Source organism: Stegostoma tigrinum, chromosome 39, assembly GCF_030684315.1.
Source record: "Stegostoma tigrinum isolate sSteTig4 chromosome 39, sSteTig4.hap1, whole genome shotgun sequence".
Taxonomy (NCBI): domain Eukaryota; kingdom Metazoa; phylum Chordata; class Chondrichthyes; order Orectolobiformes; family Stegostomatidae; genus Stegostoma; species Stegostoma tigrinum.
The window spans coordinates 8495326-8508924 of record NC_081392.1 but is presented as its reverse complement, the minus strand read 5'-3'; the positions used below and the strand labels follow the sequence as shown (position 1 = coordinate 8508924).

The window sequence follows — 13599 nt, the reverse complement described above, 5'->3', positions numbered from 1 at the left end:
GGCCTATATGGCTCTGAGAACACATGGCCCACTTTAAGATCATATACTCTATGCTAATTTTGACATACTTGCATAATAAATTCTATTTCTGGAGATGGGTCACTGAACCTGAAACTTTAGCTCTGATTTCTCTCCGCAGATGATGCCAAGCTGCTGAGGTTTTCCAGCAATTTCTGTTTTTGTTTCTATTTACAAATGTGTTTTGAACTCACCCCATGTAAGTGTTATGCTCTTATTAACATCTACATGACAGTGTCCCCACTTGTTCAGAATATACAAGAACTGCGTGACAAGTTTACATGCATAAATGTTAATGTAAGAATCTATAATGAGAAATACCAATAGGATATATGTGCAGAATGAGATTGTGGATACTTTATCATAAACTATAGACACAGCCTTATGAAGTGTCAGGTAAAATATCTATAAAACTTTTACTCACAGAAAGTCAGTACACTGAGTGTAAGTGACAGGCGTGGTGTGTTTGGAGAATAAAGAGAGACGCAGGGTATCTGGACTCATTTGTAAAATTCTTTATTCACTATTTACAATTGTGGTTCTACACATTGCAAACATTCAAAACACAGAGGGCAATACCATTGATATGAGACAACAGGAGCTTTGGTAATACTGAACCAATGCACAACCTGAGGGATCAAAGATTGGTTACACTGTGTATCAAAACAAACTGGAGACTGTATTTGGTTAATCATGAAACACCACTTTGTGTATTCTTGGAAAATAAAAATCAAAAGTCAAAGTGTGCATGTTTGCAAAGAAACCGCCACATCTTAGATCAAGTTGCAGGTGGGTGGGGGCACCATTTTCAAAGTCTATAAACCTTCAGTAATCAACTATGCTGTTTGAACACAAACACAAATTGTTTTAATTTGGCAATGCAGATGAAAAAAGGCTGAAAGCTCACATGTGGGGTGTGATTTAAATACAGTAGATCAGCCTCTTCCTTGCAGTCACTGGCCGTCAAGATCCCCGTACGAGAGCCTCCCCCGACACACACACACACACACACAAAGGATTTCAGAATTCCGTCACTTCAAAAATATTAGGACATGTCAAAAATCTTAGTGCAATTCTAAAAGACTCAAAGTTTTGATCAGGTCAGAGACCCAATGAGGAATATTCCTTCTAACTCACCCTGCACAGTCAGATTAAGGAGAGGGACATTTGTACTTTCTTTCATTGGTGACTTTTTTAACCTTCCCCACTGCCGCCAACATCCACCACCCCCCACCCCCAACCACCACTAACCTTCCCTTTCCCAATGAGCTATGCACATTGAGCCTTCAGCCTGACTGTGTCCCATTGGCTTGTATGACTAACTTGGCCAGGAGAGTCCCAGATCTGTATATTAGGGAGTCTGACAACAAGAAGGAAAGCAACAAATTGCTTCATTGCTACTGTAGCACCTTGGGAAACACTGCTGAACTGATTGTCTGAAGAAGCACTTTCACAGCAAAGTTGACTCTCACCTTATCCTGTGTTTACACTGTCACACCAAGATGTATGAGCACAAAGAACAAATCATTCAAGAGGGCATTGGATGATTATTTAGATAGAAATAGTGTGCAACGGGAAAAAGCAATGGATTGCCACTAGGTAATGACGTTCATTTAATGGGCTGCTGCACGGCTTCCTTGTGCACTGTAATAATTCTGTAATTCTGAAAATCATTCACAGCTCTCAATACTTGGGTCAAACTTTGAACTTATTAAAGCTAAACAGTGAGGAAAAGGAAGAGTTGGATGGGCTCTGAGGGCAACTAGTCATCAACATCAACCCTCTTATCATAGCCCCAACACCAACCCAAACTCCTATTGCATGGATTTGAATCTTAAAATGATGCCTTAGATTTAAGAATTCTATGACTAAAAATGAATTTAATGTTGAGAACACACATTGAGTACAATGCTGCTGTTCCACACATTTTAGAAAATGGCCATATCAGAAAACCTCTTCCTAGGCCTTTTTAAAAATATTTTCTAATCAACCTGACCAGTGATATTACTATTCACCTCTGGGATTTGAAACTGACCTGCTGGCTCAGAGGGAGAGACTCTACTACTACTGTACTACAAGTCACTAATATGATCATTTTTTCCTTAAATATCCCTTTGTCTGTAGCTGTTTTTAATAGTTTCCTCTTTGAGTTCCTGTCTCAGTTATCATTATCAAATGGAACACCCTATAAATGGAATCTATCTTCAAATGGTGAAAAAGAGCCCAAGAAATAAAAATCTAGCCTGATCTGCTGTGCCCACTGATTGTCTCGCTCATGATCTTTTCAGGGTTCATGGTGTGGATGTTGATATGAAAAGGGGAGAATTTTCATTTAAATTGAATCCTGAAAGACCACTGAACTTCTCAAACCATTTTACAGAAACTGAGGTATGTTTTAGTGTAGCCTACCCCAAGAGCAATGGGGGTGGGATACAAATGCTGAAATGTTGAAATGTAGGATATAAGGCAGCTAATTTGTGCACAGCAAGCTCCCACAAACAGCAATGGGAGAATAACTGGATAATGCACTTTGGTAATGTTGCTCGAGGACAGATATTGGCCAGGAAACTGGGGAGAGCTGAAATATCTAGCCAAGCATGCAGGCAGATGCAGTTTCAGTTTAATCTCATCTGAAAGATGGTACCTCTGACAGTGCTGTGTTGCCTCAGTACTGTGCTGGAGAGACAGCATTAATTTTGCAAACTGAAATAGAACTTGAAACCAGAGATCTATGACTCAGAGGCAAGGTTGCTACCAACTGAACCACAGCTTATGCATCCTACTGAAAATATCAAGATATATAATTGTATTGTCAAACAATGAGGCCGTAGAGAAAGTTCATTGTGACCCATTGGAGAAGAAGGAAGGGTTCCATTATATCTACACAATTGCTGTTCCTTTGCGATGATAGTTGCACTGCATCATGGTAACCAGTTGATGGATGTGTACAGGTTTTGCCTATATACCACCAGTCCTCAATTTCTTAAAGTTATTTACCAAGGTGTCAGAGATTTTGTTTTAATAAGATTCAACAATAAAAGAAAGGTAATGCCTGTTTGCTGGCAATTATAATCAAGCTTTAGGTTACCTGGGAGTGTTTTTCACATTCCTCAAATGATCTGTCGACATTAGAACAAACCACACACCTTCTCCAACAGGACAGGCATTTGACAAGGTAAACAACACCAATACTGCTTTTAAAGTAAAACACTTCACCACTTTCCTCCACATACACTGCAGATGCTATGTACAAGTGAAGGTTTTGTGCAAGGTTTCCTAAAAACAGGGGAAGAGAATGGCTTAGTGGTAAGGTTATAACACTAGTAAATCTAAGGTTCAGATTATTATTTGGGGTCATGAGCTCAAATCCCAGCATAAACTGGTCTCAGTTTAAAATATTGCCAATCTTTGGGGGGGGCATATGCTTCATTCAGGGATAATTGAAGAGGAAATCCGCTGCCTTTATCTGGTCTGGCCTACATGTGACTCCAGATCCACAGAAACGTGGGTTACTCTTAACTGCATTCCAAAATGGCCCTTACAAAGCACTCAATTCAAGAGCAATGGCGTTGGGCTACAAATGCTAACCTTGCCAGTCAGTGATGGCTATGACAGAAATGTGAAAAAAACTTGACATCAGCATCAGTCATGGTCCTGAGCCACCAAACCATGGCTCATTAAACACTTGTTGTTCTTAGGCCATTAATAATTCAGTGCTGTCCTAGTAAACCCTATTCCAGCTGTTGATTGCTTGCTAAAGATACTGATTGAAAATAATCTAAGAACACAAGGACGACGAGGCAGCATCTCCTCTGGAAGTCCCTTGCTGTGATATAAGGAATCACTGCCCATGATTAACACGTCATTCGAACAACAAGTGTTAATGATCGTCAGTAACTGAAAAGACACACGTGGTTCACTGACATGGAATGGCGCTTTGTCAATGAGGTGATCTGAGACTATAATTTCGTCAGAAACAGGAAATGCCACTACACTGAACCCACTTTTGAATTTTTGCTGTTCTGTTAGGAGTTTAGCTTCCTTAGGTTGCAGATGGATAGTTGATATTTTGTCTTGAAATGGAAGTATAGCTGCAGAGCAATTATTGTTCAGTTACTAGAAGTGTCACCAGGGTTCTGTACATGTTAAAGTGTTGCAATCGTCTCTGAAACTTGCCCACTTCAACAGGCCCTGACCCTTGGGTTTGACACTTTTCATTTTGGTATCCTTGAGATCACACATAATAACAAACTGCATTCATACGGCCCTTTTTAAGCACAGTAAAACTGTCCTGAAGTGTTTCACTGAAGCAATAACAGAGCAACTTGGGGAGAAACAACATAGTAGCATAGTAGTGATATCACCAGAGCTGGTAATCCAGAGGTCTAGGCTAACGATCTGCAGACATAAGTACGAATGCCATAATAGCATCTGCTGGAATTTAAATTCAATTTCTTTAAATATCTGGAATTGAAAGCTAGTCTCAATAAGGATGACCATGGCAACAATTATTGTCATGAAAACCCATCCAGTTCACTAATGCCCATTAGGGAAGGAAATCTGCCATCCTTACCCGATCTGGTCTACAAGTGACTCTGCCATCCTTACCCGATCTGGTCTACAAGTGACTCCAGACCCATACCAATGTGGCTGACTCTTGAGCATCTTCAAAGGGCAGTTGGGGATGGGCAACAAATCCTGGCCTCACGAGTAATGCTCACATCCCATGAATTAATTTGGTTTAAAAACAAATGATTCCAAATCAGGGGGTGAGAAACTAGGTAAAATGACCAAAAGCTTGGTCAAAAAGGCGGATTTCAAGAAATATAGAGGGAGTTCTAGATTCTAGAATGTAGGCAGGCAAAGGTACAGCCGCAGTGCTAGACAGAACAAAATCCTCATGAGACTTGGAGGAATATCAAGATTCAAGAAGGTTCAACAGCTTAAGCAAGTACAGACATAGTGATGTCCCAAGTCTTGGGAGGGTTAAAGACCTAAACAAATCACCAAACAATGCCATTTTGCTCTTACAGTCACTTCAAACAACCAATTCTTGATCAAATCAAATGCTTGGGTACATTGTGTCAGTGTGGTGCCCAACAGGAACTAACTGCTGCATGTCGGATGGTAAAACAAAATGGGGGCAGGGTTGTAGTCTCTCCATACTTTGGTTGGCAAATCAAACTTCCTTCCTCTCAGTGAGATCTTGGCAACAGAAGCAACAAAGTCTGATTCAATAACTATAATAGCTAATCTCCAAGAGCTTGCGATTTCGAATAAACATGTTGGATTATAACCTGATATTGTGTGACTTCTGACTTTGTCCATCCCAGTCTAACACTGGCACTTCCACATCAGGATTCAATGGCAATACAAAGTAACATTGGGTTACCCACTGTAAAGTCATCACATTCCCTTACAATATCTGTACTCGGTTAGACTGAAAGGTGCGGGAATGGGCGGGGATGAGAGTCAAAGTAATTAAATCCTTTCTATTGCTGCACTAAATGATATGGCTGTTACTAAATGATCGCAGGTGGTTAGGGTGAAGTTCTGCAGTTGCATCATTCAATTATTTAACTCAAGAAGACAAGAAAAAGGAGGAGAAGTCTGTTCAGCCCTTTAAGCATGCTCTGACATTCAATCAGATCATGGCCTTAACTCTACTTTCCCATGTACAACTTAAGAAACTGGGACTCTCTTGTCAATCAACAATCTGTCGAAGTCAGTGTTGAACATATTCAATGACTCAGTCTCCACTGCTCTTTGGGGAAAAGAATTCCAAATGTGAATTTGGAGTAAAAGAATTCACGTCATCTCCATCTTGAACATTGGAGACGACCTATGTATCAGCTCCAATGACTTCAGATCTCAACACACACCAAACACAAAGCCATTAGTCAAATGTCCACCGTTCAACAACTGCCCAGAGGCTGTAGGAATCGATTATCAATCTCCAGGACACTGCTGTTGGCAAACCTGATGAGGTTTTGGTTGGGAGGGGGGGTGGTGGTGGTGTTCAAGGACAAGTCATGTAATGAAATCTCCAGGACTAATTTTAATCATTCTTGGTAACCCAAAAATTCATTAGTCAATGAGTTCATTTTTGCTGATCGAATAAACATTGCTTTTTTTTCTGGATTATTTACTTGCCTGTCTAAAGTCCTTTATGCTTCTCATGTCGTTGTTCTTGGAAGGCTCCTGCCCTCTGGTTTCTGACCTTTGACCATCCAGCAGGAGCAATGAGGTTTACACGTTCCTTGCTAGTGTCACTGCTGCCCATTGATAGCATATCAATGTGCAGCTGGTTCTGAGTGACAATGAGAAATTCATAGTACAAAAAGTGGCAAGATGGTGGTATAATTGTAACATCACTGGTTTGCAAATCCAGAGGCCGAGACCAATGCTGGGACGTAGCAACACATTCCCACTATACTGATTGGTGGAATTTAAATTCATTTCATAAAATTTGGAGTTGAAAGCTAATCATCAGTAATGTCAACAATGAATCATTGATTGTCATAAACACCCGTCAGGTTCACTAAGGTCGTCTAGGGAACAAAATCTCCCATCCTGACCTAATCTGGGCCCAGCATCACAAAGGCCAGATTCACTAAGAATGATAGATGCCCTTCCTTAAAGTGTTTGAATGAAACCAATAGGGTTTTTTTTTCACAACTTACAGTAGTTTTACAATCACTGTTGCTGAGGCCAGTTTTATTAATTGAATTTAAATGTCATCACTCGTAGTGGTGGGATTTGAACCTGTGACCCCAAATTGTTACAAAAACAGAAGTTAGAAAAGCTCAGCAGGTCTGGCAGCATCTGTGAAGAAAAAAATCAGAGTTAAGGTTTCAGGTCTGGTGACCCTTCCCCAGTCCTGACTGACATGCTAAGCATTTCTAGCAACTTCTGTTTTTAGTTTCTGTTGTACAGCATTCACAGTTCTTTTGGTTTTCCCCAAATAGTTAACCTGGGCTGGCTGGATTACTAACCCAGTAGCAGTGGCAGTATGCCACCATCTCCCCTCAAAGTTCCAACAGGGGAATAATCGTTTTAATTTGCCCCTACACATTGCCACACTAAAAGGACATGAAGCTCTGCAGATAAGATGGAGGACAACTTGTTAGGGGGGTGTTGTCCACACACCAGCTTAACCTTCTCAATGTTCGATACTACCAGAACATACAAGAATAAGAAGAATGGGAGAAAGTTAATCACAAACAAACGCTCTCCATCCTTCAACCCAAGAAATACTGTATAAAAGGTCAACTGATGCACAATGTCATCAAGAAACAATTTTTTAGAAACACATACGCTTATTTGGCAGCACATATTTCTTCAGTCAACATGCCAGACTGAGGCCTTTATCCTGTTTGGAGCCCAAGGCACAGAAATAAGTACTCAGAATGGACAGTGTTAACCAGGAGTTTGATCTTCAATCTTCCTGAATAGGCCTATCCCTTCTTATTAGGCCTTCATCCTCAAATGTTGTCTTGATGAAACCCCTTGTTTGATTTGTGTTGAATTGGCTTCATGGTCCTCTTCAAGTTAATGTTGGATGTATTTAGACCATCATGGCGTAACCATCTTTTTTAATGCTGTTATTTTTGCTTTTTGACTCTCCTCTCCTGTCAGGCTATGGCCGAAGGCCCAGTCTTGAAGCAACGCACTCCTCAAAATGCTGCCCAGTGAGCATTAGAAAGTTCACCTAAAGACTCTCTGCCCCATAATCAGCTGCCCAGAATTTTTGAACCAGTTTGGGAGGCAGCTGAATCATTTATTTTATGTCGAAGGACAATGGGACACTTCTATTGTGAAGAGTGCTGTAAGCTTCAAGAGAATTATTGGTCTATGATTCAATGCTGCTTTCAAGGCCAAGAGATCAGGGCCTAGTGTAGAAGGTGACAATTAACAGTACTACAGGATAAACCTGTTCAAAAAGACCCCTAGATTTATAAATTATAGGAATGTTGGTCATTTAAAAATATAAAAACACTGAAATGCAGTCTCCAACTTAGCTGGAGCTGGAATTCTGGAGCCCAGATCGACGTAGACATGAGTCAGACTGTCCAGTGTGGTCTGGCAGGAATTAGTGGACAACATTCTGAATAGAAAAAGACAAACAGAAAGCCTCTATTTTCACACATTAGACATGTGCTGAATATGTCCATGCAGATATAATCCACCTGAAGGCTTGAGTTGGTTCAACTTTGGCTCTAGATTTTGCTGGCACTGGACCGTCTTTGCTAAGTTGGACCTTCAACTGCACTTGCATGACTTCACAACCATGTTGGAGAGTTTCTCCACTTTGGGCTGCCGGCCCACATAATAGAGGATAGGCAGAGGTTCCAGGACATGGGGGACACAGCAAGGGGATGCAGAGCCTCCAGGGTTGTGCAAGTTGTACAGAGCCAAGACCTGTAAAAGAAAGGCGGGGGGGGGGGGGGGGGGGGGAAGAGGGAGAGAGAGAGAGGTGGGAACCTCATTAGTTTTATATGCACAAGCACTGGCATGGACACTCAGGGCCAAGTGGCCTCCAACATGTGGCTGAATGGCCTTTATCTGTGCTGCAATGATTCTATGTCGGGAAGATGTTTCCAATTGTGGAGAGTCTACAAATAGTAGCCTTGAACATCAACAGGAAAGTCAGTTGGGAATTCAGAACAAAATTCATCATGCAGAGAGTGGTGAGAATGTAGACCCACTTGCACAAGGAGCGGCTGTGGTGAAGTAGTATTGATTCATTTAAGAGGACACTGGAGAGACATGGGGCAAAAGGAATAGATTGGTCAGAAGTATGTGTGGAGTATAAACAGCAACATGGTGAATGGCCTGTTTCCTGGTAACGATATTAATAACAAACCCTATCACATTGTTAACAAGCTGTCACGGCTGTAAGAGCATTGTTTGAAATACTTTTGGGCAATCTTAGTCCTGATCTTAGTTCTCAGCTTTGTAAATGGTCTCATTTCTAACTCTGTGCGATATTTGACCTACGAGTGTTTGATAAGGGGTAGTATCACAATCCAAATCCACACCTTGTTATCTCAGAGTTTGATGAGGACAATATAGAGGGTAACAAAAGCAAAGTTGCTGGAAAAGCTCAGCAGGTCCGATTGCATCTATGAAAGAAAAAACCGAGTTAACGTTTCGGAACCGGTGACCCTTCCTCAGAACTGATGGTGGCTGGGAAAACGTCAGTTTACATGAAGAAAATATGGAGGTGGGTGGGGTAGGGCCAAAGAGAGAGAGAAAAACAGTTGAACAGACAAAGGTGTTGCTAACAATCAGGCTGTGAGGGTGAATAGTTATTAATGGGGACTGTTAGTGACTATCAACAGGGGGTGTGTAATGGCAGGTTATGTGATGACAAGGCCTGGTATGTGGGGTAGGTGGCTGGGACATGGGAGATTTTAGGACCTAAAATTATTGAACCAGTGGAGAGAGTACATCACTCTATCTCCCCCTATGTTGTCCATGTCCTGGGTATGTTTGATTGGGACAATGTAAAGAAAGGTTTAGCTTCAGTTTAAAACAATAGGGGATGTTTATGGTGTATCTAACCGTGCACTGTACTAGTCATAGAGTCATCTGACACACAAACAGACCCTTCTGTCCAGCTCATCTTCACCAACCAGATATCCCAAACTGATCTAGTCCCATTTGCCAGCAATTGGCCCATATCCCTCTAAAGCCTTGCGATTAATATACCCATCCAGATGCCTTCTAATTGTTGTAATTGTACCTGCTCCACCACCTCCTGTAGCAGCTTGTCCCATACATGTACCATGTGATACATGAAAAAGTTGCTCCTCAGGTCCTGTTTAAATCTTTCCCCTGTCATCTTGAACCTATGCCTTCTGGTTCTGGACTCCCCTACCCTGAGAAAAAGACCTTGGCTATTCACTCTATTCATGCCCCTCATGATTTTATAAACCTCTACAAAGTCACCCTTTACCCTCCAACACTCCAGGGAAAAAAAGCCCCAAACTATTCAGCCTCTCCCTATAGCTCAAACCCTCCAATTCTGGAAACATCCTTGTAAAACTCTTCTGAACCCTTTCAAGTTTAACAATATCCTTCCTATCTTCGGGTTGTCTGATGGGGACAATGTAGACATGGCTTTACTTTCAGTTTAAAGCAATAGATACTCTGTACCTAACACCAAACTGTTCCTGTCCTGACAGTGTTTGATAAGATAGTGTAGAGGGAATTTCACTCTGTATCCACCTCATGTTGTCCATATCCTGGGAGTGTTTGATGGCGACAGCATAGAGGAAGCTTCATGCAGTATTTAACCTTTTGCTGTATCTGTTCTGGGAGTTGGGCATAATTTTAAAATTAGAATTAGGACTCAATCAGGAAGCATTTCTTTGCATGTAGAGTAATAAGAATCTGGAACTCTGTCCCTCCAAAATCTGGGGCAATTGAAACTTTCAAGACTGATCCTGATAAATGTTGTCAGATCAGACAGTATATATCTACACGGGACAAGAAGATAAATGGAATGATAATGCAGATGAGCAATGATTTCTGTGGACAAAGTAAAATGCTTGAGCGTCTGAATGGCATTCTTCTGTTTCTGTGTAAATGTCTATCGAAGCTGGTGCCTGGCAACAGAAAGAAGCTCCTGATAAGCTGGAAAACCCCAGTTCCATCAGAAACAGAAGGCTGTTAAGTTCAAAGAGACTATACTAGGGAAAGTCAAATATGGTAATGATGTGTGAGGAAATTCCCAGAAATTTCAGCGTGGGGAAAGCCCCTTTATGATCTGCAGTATAAAGTTGGGGCACTTGTTAAATTTAGGCATATTCGAGTTTACGAAGACCAATCTGTCATTATCTGTTTCAAATTTGACTTGAACCATTGCTAACATTTAACTTGTAGTTTCAACTCCCAACATTCAGTTTCTAACCCACATAAAAGCCACATGCACACTAGATTTATGTAACTAAGGTCGCAATATTCTTTTCAATACAAACAAAAATGTCTCTGGACAGTTGTATTCATGAGCCTTTGTCAGAGTACTTATGTTTGTCTCTAACTATGTAATTCGAAATATTAAAGATAAAAGGATAATTTGGGAAAATGCATTGGGATAGCATAGCTAAGAACAGCACAGCAGATGTGATGGGCCAGATGAACTTAGCCTATTCCTATTTTTGATGCTCCAATGTATCAACGTCTATGAGTGCCTGTATGCCAGTGTATTCGCACATCTCTACTAGTGTATAGAGATAACAAGGTGTGTAGCTGGATGAACACAGCAGGCCAAGCAACATCTCAGGACCACAAAAGCTGACGTTTCAGGCCTAGACCCTTCATCAGAGAAAATTCAGAAGAGTCCAGACCCGAAACGTCAGCATTCCTGTTATCCTCCTCTATCTCTACTCAGCAGCTTCTCCTATCTCTACTCGTGTATACTTTTGCTTGTGCCACTGGGCACAGACATCGCTGTGCCAGTGTGTACAAGTGGCTCTGTTCAGTGTGTACAAGTGTCCCTGTGCCAGTGTGTACAGGTCTCTTTGACAGTGGGAACAGATGGCTCTGTGATTTTTGTGTGTCCATCCCATCACACTCAAAGAGTATCATCATTCCATACTAAATCAAACCGGTTCTTTCCCCCAAAAGAGCTATAATCAAAAAAGGTTTACAAACCCAAATCTTTATCGAAATCAAAGCATTCAGCAGATTGAGCTTTCTGAGTAGCATAATTTTGAATATTCAAAATGGAAGTTAATCAAGAAGGAATTTCTCTTCACCATAAGCCTTCTCTTTCAGATGCCTGGCTGCTCGCTGCCTAACCCCTAGTCAGCTCTAATCAGCCTTCAAAATTTTATCTGCAAGTTTCAGAATGAGCCCATCCTTCCTGTGCACAGCACTGGCCTGTTTGCACAACCGATTCATTGCCTTCTATCGCAGGATGAAGATGTCATATTGTCAATCAAAAATGCTGGGCATCAGTTAAATGTTGTATCATATCCATTTCATTCTCATCACTATCTGCAAAAGGCACAAGGGTTTGGATTAGGTGCAGAGGAGGACCTCAGAATTAATTCCCAAATTTAAAATTGCTAACTGAACCCAAAGGCCTGAATCTGACATCAGGTGATTTCATTGAGACTTAAGATAATGATGAGACAACATTATGTTGGTATGGATAAATTTTTCAACTTAATAGGTTGGAAAGGATTAGAGCAATATTTCTAAGCTGTGGAACAGCAGAACCATGTGCACATTTTAAGTGGATGTTCAAAACTTATGTGGAAATAAATGAGGTCTATGAGGTCACCTGGATCCAACTGGAACTTTACTCTGTATCTAACCCATGTTGTACCTATTCTAGGAATGTTTGACATAAGTGTCATGGGAGTGTGTACTGAAACTGCTGCCATTAACTACACTAAAGACAGAACAAAACTGATCTAGTGAGCTGCTGTGCAGTTGTATTTTACAGGTAAAGAGCGATTGTTTGAGACGCTCCTGATACTTACAGTGCTGTACTGGGTGTCCGAGCTCCATATGTATGGACAGGGTCCCATGCAGAAGTTTGCATAGTAGCCTTTGGGCTCATGGATCCACTTCCAGTTGAGATCCTTTCGGAAATCAATGTACATGCGCCGCACACAGCAGTTCTTCTCTTCAGCAGACCTATGATGGTGAATATTATGGAGGGTTTTAGTAAACGCTTCTCTCAGTTTCTCCTTCAGATCACCTGTGTGGTCGGAGAGTGATAGACTGTCCACACCCACAAAATCTCACCCCCTACCTCTCTCTGCAACTTCCACCAACCCTACAACCCTACAAGATCTCTGCACTCTGCCATTGCTGAACCTTTGTGCATCTTCAGTTTTCATTGCTCCACCATGGCTTCAGAGGAGGTGGTGGTGCTGTAGTTGTAATGTTACTGGATTAGTAATGTAGAACCCTAAACTAATGTTCTAGGAACAGGGGTTCAAATTCCATCATGGCAGATGATGAATCTTAACTCAATAAAATTCTGGAATGAAAAGTAGGTCTGATAGAGACTATGTAGCTACTTTTTTTTCTCCCTCAGAGATAGTAAGAACTGCAGATGCTGGAGTCAGAGATAACACAGTATGAAGCCGGAGGAACACAGCAGGCCAGGCAGCATCAAAGGAGCAGGAAAGTTGGCATTTAGGGTCAGGAACCTTCTTCAGAAATGGGGAAGGGGAAGAGAGCTCAGAAATAAATAGAGAGGTGGGGTGGGGCTGGAGAAGGTAGGCAGTGGTGGGGATTGGTCAGTGAGGTGGGAGGAGCAGATAGGTGGGAGAGAAGATGGACAGGTTTTGTCAGGTCAAGGAGACAGGGATGAGAGGGAGGGTTGGTCATCGGATGAGGCCAGGGCTGGGGAGATTTTGAAACTGGTAATATTCACATTTAGGCCATTTGGCTGTAGGCTTCCAAGGCAGAATATGAGGTGCTGCTCCTCCAGTTTGCAGGTGGTGTCGTTGTGACACTGAAGGAAGCCCAGGATGGACATTATCACCCAGGGAGTGGGAGGGGATGTTGAAATGGTTCACGAATGAGAGATGTTGTCGTTTTTTGCAAACAGAG

The 13599-nt window shown here is 41.6% G+C and overlaps 1 protein-coding gene across 2 annotated transcripts in view; it reads right to left on the bottom strand.

The window, feature by feature from the left end:
* Positions 1-1016: 1016 nt before the first annotated feature.
* LOC125447772 (transforming growth factor beta-3 proprotein-like) overlaps positions 1017-13599 on the bottom strand; it is a 48156-nt gene continuing 35573 nt past the window's right edge. For both annotated transcript variants that reach the window (XM_059640912.1, XM_048522467.2), the window contains 2 exons: positions 12516-12672; positions 1017-8439 (listed from right to left, as the gene is read on the bottom strand). In XM_059640912.1, the coding sequence (XP_059496895.1) occupies positions 8281-8439; positions 12516-12672 (316 nt within the window). In that variant the 3' untranslated portion in view covers positions 1017-8280. The remainder of the gene's footprint in view (positions 8440-12515; positions 12673-13599) is intronic.